General features: G+C 34.8%; 2 protein-coding genes and 1 long non-coding RNA gene across 3 annotated transcripts in view; 2 read left to right on the top strand and 1 right to left on the bottom strand.

Moving 5' to 3' along the window:
* The first annotated feature begins 1594 nt into the window (after window positions 1–1594).
* On the top strand, window positions 1595–14254 carry LOC131948916 (centromere/kinetochore protein zw10 homolog). Its single transcript, XM_059310646.1, has 9 exons — window positions 1595–1793; window positions 1995–2114; window positions 2264–2404; window positions 3415–4072; window positions 7053–7341; window positions 11742–11917; window positions 12476–12676; window positions 13191–13325; window positions 13708–14254. Exons 1-9 carry the CDS (start codon window positions 1635–1637, stop codon window positions 14070–14072), a joined length of 2244 nt encoding a protein of 747 aa, XP_059166629.1. The 5' UTR covers window positions 1595–1634; the 3' UTR covers window positions 14073–14254.
* On the bottom strand, window positions 8451–11602 carry LOC131948925 (uncharacterized). The gene is made up of 3 exons (XR_009388092.1): window positions 11359–11602; window positions 9983–10146; window positions 8451–9852 (listed from the first exon to the last, which is right to left on the bottom strand). It is a non-coding gene; the product is annotated as an uncharacterized LOC131948925 (long non-coding RNA).
* A 3835-nt stretch (window positions 14255–18089) lies between the features above and the next one.
* LOC131948933 (neuroglobin-like) overlaps window positions 18090–21178 on the top strand; it is an 80552-nt gene continuing 77463 nt past the window's right edge. The window contains exon 1 of the mRNA XM_059310664.1: window positions 18090–18206. The gene's annotated coding sequence lies outside the window, so the exon portion shown is untranslated. The remainder of the gene's footprint in view (window positions 18207–21178) is intronic.

Below are 21178 nucleotides of genomic sequence, written 5' to 3'. Positions count from 1 at the left end.
TAAATGGAGGGGGGGGGCGTTTTTACAACTGCGAATCATGTTTAGGCCTAAGTTAAACTTTGGCGACGTAAAATATCAATGTTTCTATTTCTTTTATTTAAAAAAGCGATTATATATATATATATATATATATATATATATATATATATATATATATATATATATATATATATATATATATATATATATATATATATATGGCTACACGTTTACTCTTTGAAAAAGCCCCCTAAGATTAAGAAGATTATGCTATGATATTTTTTAATTTTTTTAATTGCTATTTTAAAAAGGCGAACTTTATTATTCCTACACAAATATTGCACTCTTCATTTCCTAAAGTTAGAGTTAATTTGTTGATTTTTTTTCGACGTAGGCTAACATTTGTTTTCTAAGGCGGTCAAATAAAATGACTTCGATAAAATAATACTATTAATTATATGTACGCTTTGTTACGATTTGTCACTAATTGCATGACAGTCTAATTTTGGTGTTAGAAAAAAAATGACATCGTTTGTTGCCAAAGTGTTAGAACATGCCGGTAAGTTAACATTTTCGTTTTCACGTTTTGCTTTGTAACGGTGACGATCTTCGGATCTATTTTAAATTATTTTAGTATTTTTCAAATTATTAAATTATTTTATGGGAGACTTTAAACTTAGTTTAAACACATACATTTGATTTCGTAATGTTAATAAGTTAATAAGTAGCCCCACAGCAGCAAACATTAATCAAGTCCAATCTGTCGTGTCTGATTTTCTGATTGTTTCCTCACCAGAAATGTTGGCTTTTAAAAAAAAAAATCTTGCTCAACACCCCTCCCTACCTCCCAAATACTAAAATAGTAAATAGGCCCTACTCAATACTGCATTTGAAATTCATTTCCATTACTAGATCTAGACCCTATAACTATACTTCTTTCTCATGAGTTGAAATGAATAGCACAGTCAGACGAAATAGATCTATTCTAGATATCTAGATCTAGGTGCTTAGTCACTTGATATAAAAGTGTATGACTTAAATATATTACTTTTTTAAATGTTCATTTCTATAAAGGAAATGTACATTTCCTGAGCCAATTTTCTCTAACCCTAATCTAATGTGAATACACAACAACCTCAAATTCATAATGCTTGGTTTTTAGAAAACTAAAAAAAATGACAATTTCACAATAGCTATTGTCCATTCATAGACCTGTATGCAATATTTGTCTAGTCTACTGATATCTAAACCAATATAAACTCACACAGTGTCGGAATTTATTCACATTTGGGGCAGGTTTTAAAAAAAATAAATTTCTACTGTTATTTCAAAACAATGTGATAAGACATGTATGTGTGCACCCATTGTTGATATAATAGACTTAGAGCTCCTTTATTTCTCCTTATTTTTGTAAATAGATCTATAATTAATTTGTGCAAATCCGCATGTTTGTTATTCCAAATTTTTTGTTTTTTAATGATCATAACAGAGTTTTACTATATTTTTATGTAACATGTGACAAAAATATAGGTCTCAAATAAATGTTGTAACTTTCTCACTAAGCTACTAACATTCAAAATAAGTATAAATAATAATCAATTTCCTTATTAGGTCAACTTGAACAAAAGACCATTCATGAAAAAATCGATGTACTCATGCACAAGCTCAGTGAAATGGAGGTGGAGATTCACCAGCTTGCTGAGAGCAAGTACGTCAACTTCAGACCCTGCTTAGAAACCTCTGACAGCCTCTCCTGTAAGGTCATAGAGGTCCAGGATGAAATATCTTTACTAGAGAAAAAGATCAATAACGAGGTAGGGACTGTGGGTTTGTAGCTTATAGTTTTAGGTAGATCAACTGTTGAAAATTAATGTCTTTTATTTGATAAAAAGTTCTTTCACAGTTGTGTGTCAGACAATCCAGCATGGAGTACATACATATTTTACATAGTAAAAGTAATCTCATGTGAAATTCTCTTCTTATTTTTTTTTTCATATTGGCATCTCTGGTTTTAGGTTAAAGGTCAGCTTTCAATGTCCACTGGAGAGTTCCAGAACCTAAATAAAGAATTAACAGGGACAAAATCTATCCTGGTTGGTCTGAACTACGTAGCTGAAATATATGATCTCCTTCAGGTGAGAATTGCATGGTGATTTTAAGATGTATCTTTATTTGGGTTAATTTTCTAAATTTTACTTTATCAGCCCTTACAACCTTCTGGTAGAAAAAGTTGATTTGTCTGATTACTCAATGTATTTGATGTTTGACTTTTATTTCTCTATAGGCATGCGATGCAGCAATTGAATCAGGTAAATATGGCTCAGCTGCCATGTCCTTAAACAAACTTGAAGAGTTATTTAAACAACCCCCATGTGACCAGCATGAGAAACTCCACATTTTGCAAGCCATGAAAACTGAGCTTACAGTAAGCTTTTAGCCTGAATTATTTTATTTACATTTTTAAAATGACTTTAAGCGTTGTATTTTTCCTGTGTTTTGTCAAAGACTTAATTTCCTTTACTTTATCAAAGACTTGTATTCTTATTACATTTGACATGATTCCCATCACATTATCAATGACTTGATTCCCATCACATTATCAATGACATGATTCCCATCACATTGTCAATGACATGATTCCCATCACATTGTCAATGACATGATTCCCATCACATTGTCAATGACTTGATTCCCATCACATTGTCAATGACTTGATTCCCATCACATTGTCAATGACTTGATTCCCATCATATTGTCAATGACTTGATTCCCATCACATTATCAATGACTTGATTCCCATCATCACATTGTCAATGACTTGATTCCCATCATCACATTGTCAATGACTTGATTCCCATCACATTGTCAATGACTTGATTCCCATCACATTGTCAATGACATGATTCCCATCACATTGTCAATGACTTGATTCCCATTATCACATTGTCAATGACTTGATTCCCATCACATTGTCAATGACTTGATTCCCATTATCACATTGTCAATGACTTGATTCCCATTATCACATTGTCAATGACTTGATTCCCATCACATTGTCAATGACTTGATTCCCATCACATTGTCAAAGACTAGTTTCCCATTGCTTGATACAGTTCTTTAAATAAATAATTGCACTTTATGTCATTAGGTATCAGTTAAAAATACTATAACAAAAATGTTTTTAACATACTAATGGGATCATGGTCTAATCTGAACAAGAAGCATTTGGTTGTTACTAAACCTATGTTGCATTGGTACTTAGTACATTTTTTAAATTAACAGGTTTTAACATACCAAAATGGTCCTATCTAATTCATCTGTTGTTGTTTATTATATTTATTATTTCGTGTCAAAAGTTTATCTTTATTATATTGTTATTGTAACCATTCCAACATAATGATCTCTTATTCCAATCCTTATTCCTCATTTTGACAGGTTCAAAGAGGGAAGCTGGAGTGCTTGCTATCAGATCTGTGGAAGAACCATGTCAAGTGGAATATACAAACCAATGAAAAATCAGGGTCACAGCGTGAAGATGGCCAGACATCCCTGCAGGAGGTGTCGGTGACCTTTGCCCCAGTTGCGGAACTGCAAGAACTGGTTCAGGGACTCAACGCATCAAAGCTGCTTCAGAGACGTTTCAAAACATTCGCAGAAAAGTTCCAGCAGTACCTGGTTCCTATGGTTCTAGAATATGGTAGCCTGACTGTCGATGTTAGGACAACGGAGCTGACCCAAACACTGGTCGTCTGTCCCCTAGAGCAAAAGTCAGACTCGAAAAGTGCAAAAAACAAATCAAAATCACAACCTGAAAATAAAATGTACATTTCTGTCTTTGTGACTTTGCTTGAAGTCCTGGAGAAATTGAACCCGTTGTTTTTAAATATTGACGTGAAATGTCTAGATGATACGGAACCTGAAGCCTCGCAGGCAGATGGGAAGTCTGTCACTCTGATGTCAATGCTGGGCAGTGAAGTGGCTACCTGGCTACTGGATCTGCTGCAGACGACAGTACTGGCTAAAGCTATCCCCACCAGTGCTAAGGACCTTGATGGGTTTAATGAGGTTATATCAGCCACAAAACTATTGCAGGGTAAGTATTGCCACATGACCCACGCAGGTCAAATTTCATTAAGATTATAGAGGAGGTGGTACTTTATTTTTCATCCTTAAGTTTGTGTTTTAAAATACTAGAAAAAACATAGGATTACGGTATATATGATTTAGTCATAGTTTAGTTGTTCCATATCTGGAAACAGACCTGGCAAATATTGACTGGTTCTAGAATTTGATTTAAAAAAAACACATGCTTTAATAATAGTATTGTATTATTAGTGATGTATTCTAGTGATGTATGCTAGTGATGTATTCATGTTGCTTTCGAAGCTGGCTGTCAATATAGTAGGGGAAGTAGAGTTCGCCTGTTTCTAAGACCTCAGCATATGAACTTGGAGGGATAGTGCAGTCAGTTCTAAGCCCAAGTCACTGTATTTTCCTTAACCCATATTCTGCTAGCGTCCCACTTATGGGACGCTTGGTAAAAAAATTGCTAAAATTTATTAAATACTAGTTAAAACACAAATTATGTTTCATTGTATTTGAAAATGGCTAAACTATTTAATTTTTGTGTGTTTTGTGAAAAAAAATAATTTAGAAAAATGTTATAGTGCCGGATTTGCAGGACTTGTCAAAATGGCGGAAAAAAGAAAACATGCGCACAGGATAATGCATATCTTCTAAAATATTAACATTTTAAGTGCAAAATACATTTGAAACTTGTAGCAGTACCATATTTCTATCTGATAAAAATTTAAAAATAACAATTTTTTTTTACTACTTCTTTATATCAAGTGTACAACAAGCGTCCCATAAGTGGGACGCTAGCAACGAATGGCCCCATGTAGATTGTTACACAAACTTCACATTTATTGGACACTAGCGAGAAACAAAGATGCAAATGTTTATGTTAAATGGTTATTTATGGTGAAACAATTGTTGACTTTGTTAACTGCTGAATTTGGGGTGTTAAGTAGTATGTATAGATATTTAATTATGACCTTGACCTATATTTATGCAGATTGTTACACAAACGTCACATTTATTGGACACTAGCGAGAAACAAAGATGCAAATGTTTATGTTAAATGGTTATTTATGGTGAAACAATTGTTGACTTTGTTAACTGTTGACTTTGGGGTGTTAAGTAGTATTTATAAATATTTAATTATGACCTTGAGCTATATTTTCTTATATATTATTGTATTAGAAAATTGCAAATATTGAAAAAATTACATTTTATTTTTAAGTTTTCAGAATTACACTTACTGAAGTATTTAATACCATTGAATACAAACTAATTTAGTATTGCTGTAAATTTACTAGCGCGTGATATTAAAATTATAACAAACCAGAATAATAAAAATGGCCACGATTTAGGTGAAATGATTCAGTAATGGGGGTTTGTTAACTCTCTTCATATAAGAGGGCTTAAGCTACATATAGCAGAAATGTGAATTAGCTGTGTACAGTTGTCATGCCCCAATAATATCCCCCTCCAAAGGTTACCGATACCAGCTTTACTTTGTTAACTTTTTAAGGAGATTCCTGGTGTTAGATTGGGAGCTGTTCGCATAGTGAGGTGCATACATGGATGAGAGCCATGAACACTCAATACAAGCCCCCATAGACGGATCCGTGCCCTAGAAATAAGATGTCTGATGTCCTAATGTACGCCTGTGGGGGGGGGGATAGCGAGGGTAACAAAAGAGAAGATGGCTGGATGACATCTGGGACTGGACCGGAACATCTTTTGCACTCTTTTTTCACTAAGGGCAGAGTTTCTTTCAGGCATTATTTCGGAGGAGAGGGGGGGGGGGGGGGGCTCTGCCCCCAGAAGAAAATGGAATTTATATACAAAACATACTTTTACCAATGTCCACCCTTCCCCTGAAATTTAAGTCCCCACCCCTGAAAATTTCAAGTACGCCCCCCAAAAAAATCAATTATTTATATTAAATTATATTACAGTTTTGATGAATAATAACAATATTTGTGATCATGTGTGTATAATTAGATGTAATAGTCACAGCTTTACTTATTTCCAAGTGTTGTTCACTTTGATGGATGCTAGATTGAAAGAAAACTAGACTTTTGAACATAATTTCTGAATTTTAGACCATGGTATGGCTAACCCAATTGATCATTATCAGTATTTTTTAGCTGTCCTAAACAATTAAATCATTGGTCTAACAATACAAAATCAGTACACAGCTAAATTTTCGCGTGATTAGCCATATTTCGTGAAAAATGATTTTATTTTTCAATAAATGTACATGGGGCCGTTCGTTGCTAGCGTCCCATTTATGGGACGTTTTTTAAAAAATCGATATTTAAAAAAGTATTGATTTTAAAAAAAAATCCATAGTCATTCCTTCATTCAGTGCCCAAAAGCTAAACCATATCAAAAAATTATAAAAATTTGAGACCTTGGGATAATATGGGTTAACATGATTCAGGTACTCATCAAGGTTGGGTTGACTCTGAGACGCCCTACTGACATAATATATAATATTGTTTTCATGTATGTGGTACAGACAAGAATGCATCAATTATATATACCAGTCTTCTTCTTCTTTCTTCTTCTTCGTTCTTAATTATTAGTGTTGAAGGGGATCGAGATTTATCTGACAGTGTGTTTGAACTCGAGACTTTGTTCGAATTTATCAACCATGAGCTTTTTGCCGACTCGACCACGCCTCCAACACAATTAAGCGTTACGTTGTCAACTGGTTATGCGCCATTGAGGCCATTGACTCCGATTTCAGCCTGCTTTTCTTTTTGGATTTGCTTCCATAGCCTTTGTCCAACCAAGAACAAACTACAAGGCAGCAGTTGTTTAATTTTGGAGTTGTCTCTCCTAGAAGAGTGGCTGTCCCCAGCTAACAAGCCTCATCTGCCCGAGTGTTCGAACTCGAGACTTTTTGGTTTAGCAACCATGAGCTTTACCGACTCGACCACGCCGACCCCTTATTTACCAGTGTACATTAGCAATTTATTTTTCCCCTCCTGAACCAGATCAGCTGCTGGGCCTGGGCTTGATCCAGCCAGAGAACCAGACCCTGATAGACCATGTCAAGAACATCAACATGCTGTTTGCCAACAAGAAGAGCCAGACAGTGCTGGAGAGCTCCAGGGACCTGATGATGTCCAACCTCCTGGACTCTGTGCTGGTGACAGACGATAAACCTGTGGGGGAATGGCCACCCTTAGTCCCAGGGGGAGTCAAGAAGACGAAGAAGATAGAAATACCTGCGGAGCACCGGCTCAGTGATAACACGTTTAGGATGCCTCGTTGTCAGATAAGGTTGGTGCATCCATACGGCAAATTCTGTTTTTTTTTATTTGTAAAGGCTTAGTTTTGGTAAAATAATGGAGTAAGATTTTTTTCTTCAAATAAATAATTTTTTTTATTACAAGTGAAATGCTTTTATGCTCAGTCACTAGCCATTGAAGTCATTGGAGGTTTTGACTCTTTGGATAGTGGTCATCCATGCAGAAATTTTAGTTTTTGTCACCTAGCAACTATCAACATCCTTAGCTCAGCTGTAGACAAGAAATGACAGCTGTTCTGTATATAAGTAGCTTTATGTTATGGGCTGTCACATGAATTATCACACCTCAAGTAAACAAATACATGATGTTATTAGGCTGTTGCTCGTATTTTTCAAACTCCACTAATTTCAAGTAAAATTATACTACAATAAAACAGGATTTTTTCCCCTACACATTGATACCAATTTTGTGTCTCTAGCTTAATTAGGAGCTAAGATATGGCCTTTTAAAAATTTGTGGGCGTGGCTAAAACAGCTTAGACCTTCGTCATTCAAGTCAATGTTACATAAGCAAAAAAGTTGGCACCGATGGTTTTTTCATTGCATCATCACGGATTCGCATTTTTCGAAAAATTAAAAAATTATAATTTTATTGCATCATCCGGGATTCGCATTTTTTTTTAAAACTAAAAAATTATAATCAAGCTTAAAGTCTAAGCTATACTGGACTGGATGTGATTTGAATGAGTAATTTAATGCCATTCATATATTATTATTGACTTATTACTCCGTGTAAAAAAAATAATGTAGATCTAGGTTTAAAATAAACTAGATCTAGTTATTGTAAATCGATTTATTAATATTATTTAATACTGTTACTACTATTATTATATAATAGAAATGCATAAGCACATATTACTGCACAAGTTCTTTATATCTAATTGTAATGAACGATATTACTTGGGTAGATGAAGTAGAGTAGACCTACATACACTACATGATAAATGGAAGTAGCAACTGGTTGCCTTTACGTTACTTTCTCAGCCCCTCCCCCCCCCCCCCCACTTACTTGAAATTCAGTGTCTATATCAGGAGGCCATAATAAAATTATAGAACAAAATAAAATAAAACAGCTGTCAAAGTGTGTACCAGTGTTTATTACTACTAAACTATGCAATGTAAATTATTAGAATGTGAGAAACACAGTATTAAAATACAGTAATCAGATTACCACATGAATTTTAATTTTATCTAATAAAATAGAAACATTTAGGAGAATGGCAAAGTAAAAAAAAAGAATTTTTGCAATAATTTAAAAATATGTTTATCAGAGCAAAGAAATAAACTACATAGTGACAACCTAAATTTAGCCCTTGTATAATCTACGACCATCACAGTACTGTAAAACAGTTACATAATCATAATTAGTGTGAAGAAACAAATCTACAGTACAAGAAATCAGCCTCGTCTCATTACGATCTCTTAAGAAGAAAAATAGTATCAATTATCAAGGAATAAACATTAAAATATTGGTTTAAAGTATAATTACTAGTAAATCTAACCATTCATTGAATGTATGCTGGAAAAAAATAGGTGACGAAAAATTTCTTGGACCACTTTAGTCTCTTTAGTGTTAAAACAATTTTCTAAAGTATCAATTATAATTAATCTTTAGATACAATTAGCACATCTGAGGAAAAAATATATATTTTAAAAAGCGTTAGTACTTGTGTGATAAATTAGTTTGGACCAGCATTTTTGAAGCACATTAACTACTGATTCTAGGATTATCTAGCTGATGTCAATTACCCTGAAAAATTAGTTTAAAATGTAATTTTTTTTACACTATGAAAACTAAACTTAATTATAAACATTGTTAGTATTAGTTTTCAAAATAAGTTTACAATTCAGAGCAATCATTTTTTCAGTAACAATTTACAAAAACACTAATGTTTAAAAAATAAAGTTCATTTTTATACTAAAAATGAAAGAAGTACTCTGAAATTCTGTTTAGCTATTATTCAGAAAGAAAAAAAAAGATTCCTATAAAGTCAACCACCAGTGATTCTGCCCGATGACTGAAATCCTCAGCTTTATCCTCATCCTCTGCCCAGTAGCTTATGGTGTAAAGAGCTGACTTTTGTTTTGTTGCTGGCAGTCTTTTAATAGTCCTTCCACTGTATTGCGACACACCCTGATCACCTTGCTCCCACTTATGAGTCTACTGGCCACCAATCAGATTTCCCATCAGATACCTCTCCAGCTGTCGCACCAAGAAAGGCTCAGTAGAAGTCAACAACGCTTCCATGACTTTAAGAAACAGAGTACATTTGATCGCCACATTGCGTTCTTGTAAATGAGCTTTATCAAACGACCAGAAATTAACTTCCCAATCAGCCTGAGTGCTTGCGGCGCTGCATGAGAACCCCAGGCTTCTTGAGATCTGCAAGCAGTTGAATGTAGATTTTAGTTATGTCCCAGCAGCCACATCATTCTCTTTAAGATGAGCCTTGAATAAAGCTGGATCTCCATGAAAACTGTACCTGAAAAGAGAAGGGCAAATGGAATTAGAATTTAGCAGACCATTTCACAAAATATATATCTAGCACAACATATTGCAAACTATATAAAATAAATATAAACATTAGAAATAAAGTCAGTCTCCATACTTACTGAATGTACTTCCACCTGAGACATGGGTTGAACATAGAAAGGGCTGTACACAAGTTCCACCAACCTATTCCCAGTCACAAGCCCCTGTTCTCCTCAGCCGCTTTATCTCAGCCATCAAGTTTCTGATTACATTAGCAACCCTTCTTACACCTTGTTGGTCTTGCCTATAAGCAAATAAGATGTACAAAGAAAACAAACTGACCCAAGTTCTAGGCACACAAGTCTAGAATTAAATTAATATTAATAAAATAATCAAGTACTAAAATTGTCCTTAATAGGCCTAATTATGGATATATACATAGGCCTACATTAATTTAAATATATAGGCCTACTTGATGGAGAATTATACCTGCACTAGTCTAAATCTATTCTTAACCATTTAACAATGTCTCACTATTTTTACAAGATCTAGAATCTAGATCTAGACTAGATCTAGTACTTGTATGACCTAATCAAACATAATGATTAAATGATTGTGTTCATCTACTAAATGTACTGAATTAAAATAAATAGGCTAATTAATGAATTGATATAGGCCTAGTCCTACTTAATACTTAATGCAGAATTAGATGAACACTTAGGCCTATATAATTATATAATTAATTAACTTATCTAGATTCTAGATCTAAATCTAGAATCTAGATCTAGACTATATCAAAATTAACTAGCACCTTTTATTTCTTACTAGAATCTAGATTAGTGTAGGCCCTATTAGCCTATAGATTAAATTAGATCTAGAATTAAACTAGATCTAGGCCTAAAGCTAGATTATTTTTTACTAGATCTAGATCTATTCTAGATCTAAATCTAATCTGATCTAGACTAGATCTAGTTACTATAGATCAATAGAGCTAGTAATCTGGATTCGTTTTTCTAAATCCAGAATCTATTAGACTATCTATCTTATTAATAATATCTAGATCTAGATCTATTCTAGGCCTATTTACTACTAGTCTATACTAGAGTCTAAATTTTCTAGAGTCTAGATCTAGAAATCTAGATTTAAGTCAACTTGTGTAAAAATCTTAAAATTAAATTAATGTGAAGTCTAGATCTAGATCTAGACCTAATTGTCCTAATCAACCGTAATAATTTAGTAAATGTAATGTAGGCTACTTAAACTAAATTATTAATTATTAGTAGGCCTATAGTATATTAATAGTAATCAAGTAATGCGATATTTTAATAATGTAAGAATCACAGGAAATTTGGCGCGAAATTAAGGCTCTATCGCGGTGAGCCTTCCTAGGCTTGCGGACCATTGAAATCGTAATTTTAAAATATAGGTTAATTTTAGAAGACCCAATTATTAGTCTAGTCAACATTTGGGCATGTCAATGTAAATATTAAGTACCTTATTATTTATAGATTCTTACCTTATATTTCAGCACATTGCTCCTCTGTAAGATAATAAACGAGATCCAAAAATTAAAATAGGTTTTGAATCTAAATCCTCTTGAGGTTAAAACAAAGATGCGCACTGTGTCATGCGTAGATCAGGTGTGCTGTGGTTTCGCCTTAAGCGACATGGCCTTAATTACCAATGGGCAACCGGAAACATGGAATTTAGGTTCAAGGTACAGCCATGATTACCATGGCAACAAAGGTCACGGCGCAAGCTGCGCAACTCGCTAATGTTATCGTATGTTGTTTGAGCCATTTTATTTATTTAAACACCAAGCTCATTATTTTGATGCCAAAGTATACAAACCCTGACACAGTTTGTCTATGTATCACTGACTTATTGTAATTCTCTCAGCCAAAGCATAGAAACCCTGATGAGGCTGGCCTATGAAACATTGAGTGAAGCCACAGAAAGCTCGTCTGAATGTGCTATTCAAATGTTCTATGCTGTCCGCAGCATGTTTGAGATGTTCCTTATTGTGGTGCCAACACACCATGGACAGAGTCTCCTCACTGTGCCTCAAGCTTCAGGTAAACTAACTTTCTAGTGGTCTTTTGGTCATCTCAACGTGGCTAATGGTCATTTAAACCGTTCTGAGGGATGACGTGGTTAAACGTCTTGAGTTCAGATCACAGTTCCCTCTTGTGACTGTAAAACGTCCTTGAGTCCACCCAGCTCTGATATGGGTACCCGACTTACGTTGAGGCTAGGCATATTACTGACCAAACCATCCCTTCTTATACCAAGGTCAAGAAACCCATGCACTCTACTTCATCTGCCAAATGGATTGCGAGGTCTGAAGAAGAAATGTACTTACTTTATCTTAACTTTTCAAATGGTCATGTAAACTTTTCTACTAGTCAGCTTGTTTATCTTATCTTGTCTAATGGTCAGCATGGTAATCTAATCATTTAGAATGATTATGTGTTTAACTGTTTAAGATACACTGCCCATCCTACCCTGGAGTGATGTTATTTTTTATTGTAAAAAATTGTAGGATATTAAAAAGTTATTGTTTATTTCAGTGTTATTTATTATTGTGTAGACCTATTATTGTGTACTAACCGTCATGTTGTTTTGTATTGCAGCTCTCCACCACAACAACTGTATGTACATAGCCCACCACCTGATGACACTGGGCCACCAGTTTGCTCCCAAGCTGCCAGACACCATAGTCCCAACATTTGTTGATCTCATCCAGCAGATGAGGAAGAGTGGGGTGGAGGTTTTTGTGGCACAGGTCAGCAGACAGACAGGATTGTTGTTGGAGTGCCTGGATGGGGCTGATGGTTTGTTTGGTTTTAAACTTTTTATTTTTTTTTATTTTTCGGATGTTTAGTAAACAAGAAATTTATAAATAAGTAAAACAATTCCATTAGCAAAAAGGTAGATTTTAGTTGTTTTAAAAATATTTTGTTTTCATAGTTTTTTTTTTTTTCACTCATTGATTTTAACCCCTTTACTGTGCATGGCGACTATTCTAGCTTGCTAAACAGTTGATGGGTATTACAATAACTATCATTAACACATTCTATTGTATAATGATAAAATTATTTTCTATTCATGCTGTTAACTTGTTTGTCTCCTCTCCATTAACCTGATGCTCTCCCCTACATTAACCTGTTTCTCTCCCCTACATTAACCTGATGCTCTCCCCTACATTAACCTGATGCTCTCCCCTACATTAACCTGTTTCTCTCCCCTACATTAACCTGTTTCTCTCCCCTACATTAACCTGATTCTCTCCCCTACATTAACCTGATGCTCTCCCCTTCATTAACCTGATTCTCTCCCCTGTTCAAGGCTTCACCAACGTGGAAGAGCAGGCAAATGAAGAGAAGGCCAGCAGATCAGTGCGCCAGGTGGTGCTACAGATGGAGCACCTGCACAAGATATGGAAACCTGTTTTACCCTTGAACATCTACAAGAAGGCAATGGGTAAGTAATGACATTCACAAACTGTAGTCAATGTGTAGTCTATTTAGGTATAGAGACAAACCTCCCTCATTTATATGGTTTAATAATAATTGGCTTTTGTTTCTATTCTACATATATTTTTTATTTGATTTGTTTTAAAATTTATTTAATATTTAAGAAGTTTTATGAAATAACAGTTGTGTAAAGTAAAAAATATTCCTATCAATGATTTTGTTAGTTACACAATTTAAAGTTCAAGCACTGCTAATTTGACAGAACAGACAGAACAAATTTCCTCTGTTAAATGTAACAATTAATCACCATTTTGATGCTGTTGGTGTTTAAGAGATAATTTGATGTTTTTGTGAAAAATCCATCTGTGTATATTATGTGTTTTTTCTAGGCAAACTTATCCAGACTGTTGTGGAGCGAGTGACGGATTGTGTATCCGCTCTGGAGGATATATCCCAGGATGCTGCCAACAAACTTATATCCATCCTCTCCCTTTTGGAGGATAGCTGCGGCAAGTTCATGACCTCTCCAGGGGAGGCAACGAATGCCGAACTTGTCCGACATGTGTCCAACTGGTCAAGACTCACGGAGATGAAGCTTGTCTTGGATTCCAGTCTGTCAGAGATTGGTGACCGCTGGTCAGATGGGAAAGGACCCCTGGCACTGGCGTTTACTCCGATAGAACTGAAGCAGTTGATCAGGGCGTTGTTTCAAAATACAGAGCGCAGGGCTAATTTGCTGGCTACCATTAAGTAGGAGTTGCTGTATAAACAGTTTGACTAATGGTCTGGTCAGCATGTTATGATAATTATCTCTGTATTCTTTATACATATGATGGTCACTTCATAACATGATACTTAGTTTAGTAACATGATTATTAATTTGTAGAATGATGCACAATGGTTAGTTCAGTTACTTGTTAGCTGGTTGGATGTGTACATTAATTTATATATATATATATATATATATATATATATATATATATATATATATATATATATATATATATATATATATATATATATATATATATATATATATATATATATATATATATAAAATGATGGCTGTGCTTAGTCACATTGTGTCATGATAGATCATGATGTCTGTTGAGACACATGAAGATTATTTTTAAAAACACATCATTATGTTTGTCAAGACACATGATGAAGCTTCTGTAAAAAAAAACAATACCTTGACTGAATGCCACTGTGTGATCTGTCAATTCAGACATTAGCAAGGTACCAGATTCAGCCTTTATATTCATAAAGAACTGTACTATTGTACAAGATGTGATTAATTACCTTACTTAAAAATGTTCAATCAAGGGAGGGGGTCAATTATTGTTTGTTCCCCACCCTCCCTCCTGCCCTTGTTAAGGTCAATGCTTGAACATTTCGTTTTTTCTTCTTTGATCACATTCATATTATAAGATTTGTTTGCAGGTGTAAAAAAAAGGGAGATAATATTTGAAAATTGCATTAATGTTTTAGTGCCTTCCCTTTATCAATGTTACACAGGCTGAAATGTTTTGTTTTAATGCTATTTTATGTGCTAGTTGGCAAAGTTGTGATCAATGTCAGCTTGCATTTGGTTACATATATGTTTACCTGTATAATATTCATTTGGTGGCTGTATTTAGTTGACTTATGGTTGGTTGTATTTAGTTGAGTGAAGTATATTCTGATGGGTGGCTGTATTTTGATTGAGGTACATTATCTTCAGATTGATTGAAGTATATTATTTTCTTGTATGATTGAATGTGAACCAGTGTTTCAACCTTTGACCAATATAACACAATTTTCCTGCTAAATAAAGCTGTGAAACTGTGTCAGATGTCTAGTGATTTTTTTACCTTATTTGTTGGAACATATGCCTTCAAGTCTTTTACCCAGTATTCACACTTCACTAGGTTCAGGTTGAAGGTGATGATAATGTTTAGATAAGGTAACAATTGGATTAGGCCAGTATTTGAAAGCCATCATTAAATGGGAAATGTTAAATAGTTATTTTGAACTGCAACTTCTATAAATAGGTTATTACACTGGAATCAATTTAAACTAAAAATTATCTTTCTTTAAATAAAGCAGGAGTGAGCTCCTCTAAACTTCCTGGTTTGTTCTCCTTAAGTATTGGGATGTCACTTTCAAAATGTTAGGTAGTTTGTGGAAAAAAATTGCTCGTTTTCACATGGAGGTGAAAAGTTTTTAAAATATGCTGCTTTATGAGTACATAATTTAGAAATATGAAATTCAGTAAGTTCATAAACAGGACATAAGTACCACTTTAGGTTACAGACAGTAGAGTACGCAGGGGGTGGGGGGGGGGGGGGGCAGGGGGAGCGGCTGCTCCCCCTCTGGCCATTTTCAGCAAAGTGGAAATTTTTAAACTTAGTTTTAAACGATGATATTTGTTAGAAAAATTATTTTTGGTCGGCACATCTATGTAAATCACAAGATTTATTTTCATGCAGCAATTAAGCATAATAGTAATAGACTAGTAGAGTCTACGTGTACAAAACGTATTAGCAGCTGTATCAGTTTGTCATTCTAAAAATAACCATTACGATGCATTGCAATGTTTAAAAAACCTCTACGGGTAGTACCACTTGGCAAGAGGGGTGTTAAGTTTAAGGCAACTGTATAATGTATTTGTTTACAAATAATTTAATTGGAAAATGTTATAAATAAATAAACTTCACACATAATTAATTAATATACACACTTTGAATCGTGTAATTTATTTTTTGAAATTACAATACAGACACAAATACAATTGATGTGGCACCTCTCTTTTAATTTACTTATGGGCGAACTGCCTAGCGGTGGGGCAACTTTGACAAGGTCAACAACGTCATCACGATGAAGTAGTAGTATTATGACAGCTTGGGCGAAAGTGATTACGATTACAAATTAAATGAAACAGTATCAACGTTATATTAATTATTATTTTAGTTTACTAGATCTAGATCTATATTAAATTTGAATAATGCTATATTTTGTATTAAAAAACAACTCAACTTAAGCTAATACTGATCGCACAGTTAATAATCCGCTCAGCTCAGTGGCATAAGCGGGTTAGGGGGTATCAACCCCCCCCCCCCCCCCACCCATGGACCCCTCTGTAAAAAAAATATCTATTTCTGAATCACTATACATGTGTAATTGAATATGTATGTTTAAAACAGTCATCTAAAAACTCTGGGTTGGATAATTGACCCAAATTGACCGGACAGTGGTTAATGAAGTTGAACCCCCCCCCCCCAACTCATCCCGAACTGATCTGTTAAGTACATTTGGGAAAACGCGTAATGATGTACCAAAGAACATGCCGCCAGAATCATAGCTTTTGAAACGTAAATCTCTGTGAACATTGCTTTTTCAATTACCAGTAAAAAAAAAAGTGTGTGAGCAATACAGTGATCTAACCCACACCTTATCATTATGTTAAAAATGATCTTTAAAGAACACAAAAAGTAGCTAATCAAAAAATGTATGATCTGAAATGCAAAGACCAATATTTTAGTTGTATGTAAGCTATTATTTCGAATGTTTTACAATAAATTAAAAAAGCTTGATTTTATACCAACTCTGATTTTAAAAAAACTTTCATTATGCTGTAATACTTTAGCATTATGGTGACAATATATTTAATTCTGATTGTAGACAAGATACTTTTGTAAAAAACGAATAGGGTTAGGCTACTTTATTACATTTTAAAGTAATTATTTATTTGTTTTGATATATATAATTACATGTGTAGACATTTACATATTTATATTAAGAGAGGGATTATTCCCCCTATTTCGCTTGTCTTAATTAGTGTCCCAGGAATTATTATGTCGTTTTTTTTTACAAGGATTACAAAACGGATTATGTTGCATTCATCGTTTTTTGTTGTAGTGTGTGTATATTTTATTTGTTTTTTTTTTGTTTAGAGTGATACAGTTTTTGTTTTGTCGGCCAACATTTTTTGTATTGTCGGCCAACATTGTGTGTGTGTTTTTTTTTTTCAGAGTGTTACTTTCAATTTATTTTACAACGTAGCAAAGCAATAACATACAGCTAATATATATATATATATATATATATATATATATATATATATATATATATATATATATATATATATATATATATATATATATATATATATATATATATATATATATATATATATATATATATATATATATATATATATATATATATATATAGGGCCTATATATATATATACATTACAAATTTCGGCGCCTTTTTTTTTTGCTATTTTCGCTCCCCCTACAACAAAAACCTGGATACGCCTCTGGTTACAGACAATTACTGAAAATATTGTGGAACATGTGTGGTACAATATGGTTCAGGGAGAGGGGGGGCATGTTTGGTACAGTATGACTCGGGGGGGGGGGGACGTGTTTGGTAAATAGAGAATAAGGTAAGCGGCTTGGTACATGTGGAGACAAATTGTAACTCACTTGTAGCCAACCAAGCGTGGCACTATTTATGATTACGTCATGTCACGCTACTACAAAACCCACATTAAACCCCCCTCCCCCTTTTGCTCTCACACCGTCATTTATGTAAGCCGCCTAACTTAAACATTTCCAAATCATCCATCCGTTTTCCGAAGAATCGATGATAATTAACTCCCAATAATCTGACGTCATTTTCTTCATTGCCCACCGTTCTCGCGCTCTGTCACCATCACCGGCGCGCGCCAGGAGTAGAACACACTGCGCGCGCAGCCGACTCTAACAAAAGATAGCAAGCAGAGCGGAGGGAGTTATTTCTGAATGGAGTTTTCTAAATACCACAACAAATCGGCGGATGACCGGCGTACTGGGGCGCTCAGCGTCTGGAGTTGTGACCGCTTGGCATCTTCACAGTTCTAGTAAGTTAAAATTGGTTTGTTTTAGTATTTTAAAATTATTACACTGGTACGTTGTATGTTAAAATTCATTATTATTTTCTTTTGTTAATGGAATATTTGTTTTATACGAGGGGAGTTATTATTTTCTTGATAGTAATGTTTTGGTGGAACTTAAAAACACTAGTATTTAACTTGCTGGGCTCGAGTCTGTAGGACTTCCATGAGTCAACTCAGCTCTTATGGGTACCCGACTCACGTTACGATGATGCGATGGGCATAGTGCTGACAACACCAACCATTTTATATGCCGTGATCAAGAAACAGATTAACTTTACTCATTTGTCCTATATGGGACGGCGTGGCCTAGAGGTAGACTGCTAAACAGAAAGACTAGAGTCCGAATCTGGGTTCAAGTCTGTAGAACGTTCCTGAGTCCACCCAGCACTGATGGGTACCTAGCTCAAGTTAGGGCATAATGCTGACCACACTATCCATTCATATGCCGAGGTCACAAAACAGGTGAACTCTACTTCACTTTCCCCATGGACCGTCTGGTTTGTAAAGGGAACTTTTTTTATGTGACCTATGTATTGTCAAAGGGAAACTTTACTTTGTTTTAACTTAATGGATCATTCTTGCATTGTACCTATATTACCGGCATACCTTCAAACAAATAAACTACATAATGCTTTCATTATCTCTTGCTTTACAATATGTAAAGAAAATCATCAATCTACAATTACATTATCTCTTGCTTTACACAGCATAAAGCGTATCTGACAACTGTACCACAAAAAGCAAGTTACCAACAAAAACTAAGTACTTACTGTTATAATTAGATCGGTACTGTCCCAAAACACACAAAATAAAACCAATTAAACGTATATTGTGTTGACATAACCACGCAACTATGTGAATAAACTAAATTCTTTTTTTCTTTGTATTTTCCGGCCGACATTTTTACCATAGCATCCACTAAAAAAACTAGTTTAAAGAATTAGAAATGTATTTGTTAGGCCGACAGGGCGTAGAGATTAAGTTATTCATAGTTATTGCTAGCATTTGTTACTCTACCACTGGCATCTCTTCGGGGGGGGGGGGGGGGGGGGGGAATTTATATAGACAATATATAATTTTATCAGTGTCAGCCCCGCCCCGTAGAAAACAAGTCTGAAAGAAACACTGGCTAAAAATTAATCCCAAATCCTTATCTTTATTCCAACAATGTAGAGAAAAAAAAATTACGTTCGCTGTTGTTTATACATAAAAACTTCAATACTCACCCCGAGAAAATATTTACCACAATTTGATACTTTGAAAAAGTATCGCTGATAATGATATATAAATGAAATTTTGCTCTTGACCGATGCTTAAACTTGTATTTGTGAAGATGTGTGACGGAAGGGAAGGGGAAATATAAAAACTGTCAAAAAATGACCCTTGAAACACATGGTTATTCAAGAATAACGGGTAGTCTAGTATTTTACTAAAAAGCCATTAACCTTTTTGCACCTTAAATCGGGTCGCTTTAATACATTCCAATTCCTATCCAATGTTATGAAACTTTTCAACAAGTAGACCAATACAACTAAATTTAATCCGCTAAAATAAACTGTTCGTTATGGTTAGAACAACCTATTTTCACTCAAAAACATAATATATGGTGTATTAGGCCTACATTCGATCTTTACTTATTCCGTTTAAATTCACCAGAAAAGGAAATTCCGTTTGATCGATTTCAATTTTAATCAAACTTTTAAAAGATTGGTAAACTAGTTTCTACAAATTGTTACAGTTATATAAAATGAGATACAATATCCCGCCATGCTAATCATATGGCTATACTAGGCAGCTTTCATCAACGTATAATTTCCCATGTCAGAACATTGTACATTTTAGACTGCTGGTTTGGTCAGTAGGATAAGCAATGCAACTGAAAACAATAGAAATCCTTTCGATTTATATAATTTAAAATTTAATTCGACTTGTTGAATTGCCATGAAACTTCAAGAAACTGATGAAGATACTACCAAGAAGGTTTCCGCAAAAAAAAAAAAAAAAAAAAAAATTAAAAAATTAGGACAAGCGATGCGGTTGGGCGCCCCGGTCTCCCCCCCCCCCTTGAGTACTGTGGCGCCTAAGTTTGTTTTAAAGAGTTCTATACACTATGGATACACCGGGCTACTGTAATCGTTGACTAAATTGAATCAGCCATGTCTGTCGGCTTACATGGTAAGTGAGACACGTAACTGTTATAGCTGGGGGAGGGGGGGGGGCACAAGTCTTGCTTATATGGGCAGTCGCTCTGCCAGTTTGCCCATTACATTGCGAAAAAAGCGGACATTTAAGACTCTAATTATAAGCAATATTCATGAGTCCACTCAGCTTTAATGTGTACCCAGCATCAGGTCGAATAACCATTGCTGACTCACATTCTCTTTGAAACATTCTCTTTGAAAAAAAAAAACTTTGGAGTTTTTAGTTTTGAATCATTGATCCCGCACCTTTTGAATATTTACCAACCATGAATAATGTGGACTACAGTAGAGTTAACCACTCCTGACTTTTATTGACCACGATCAAAGGGGCACAATCCAAGCAGCACATCATTGCTCCCCCTTTATCCCTCAACCAGAGTTATCCTTCCATTGGGAATTCCCAAAAAAACGGTCGAGCAAGACTGCCTCGAGTCCCTTCCACGTCATCCACCCCTTGTCACTTGAATCACGTGAGAATAGACATGCGCCTCGAGGGTTGTGTCAACTTCCGCTGAATGTGTGTCGAAATTTAGATACCTCGGTGAAGGGCTAAGGTGAAGGTTATTGAGGGAAGAGATTCAGTTCTCGTGAGTTATCTTTTCGCACTCTTGTGTCCTCGTTTTTGGTCATCCACCGGTTTCTCTTTCCGCCCCCCCCCCCCCCTCAATTGGTTTATTTTTTCCGTCCTCCTTTTTTCTCTTTCCGTTCCTCGAAGGTTTCTCTTTCCTTCTGAGA

The sequence above is a fragment of the Physella acuta genome, unplaced genomic scaffold (assembly GCF_028476545.2).
Source record: "Physella acuta isolate Inbredline_101_S28 unplaced genomic scaffold, ASM2847654v3 ptg000060l, whole genome shotgun sequence".
NCBI classification, from domain to species: domain Eukaryota; kingdom Metazoa; phylum Mollusca; class Gastropoda; family Physidae; genus Physella; species Physella acuta.
Note: the sequence above shows the minus strand (reverse complement) of the source record. Positions and strands in the feature narration are given on the sequence as shown.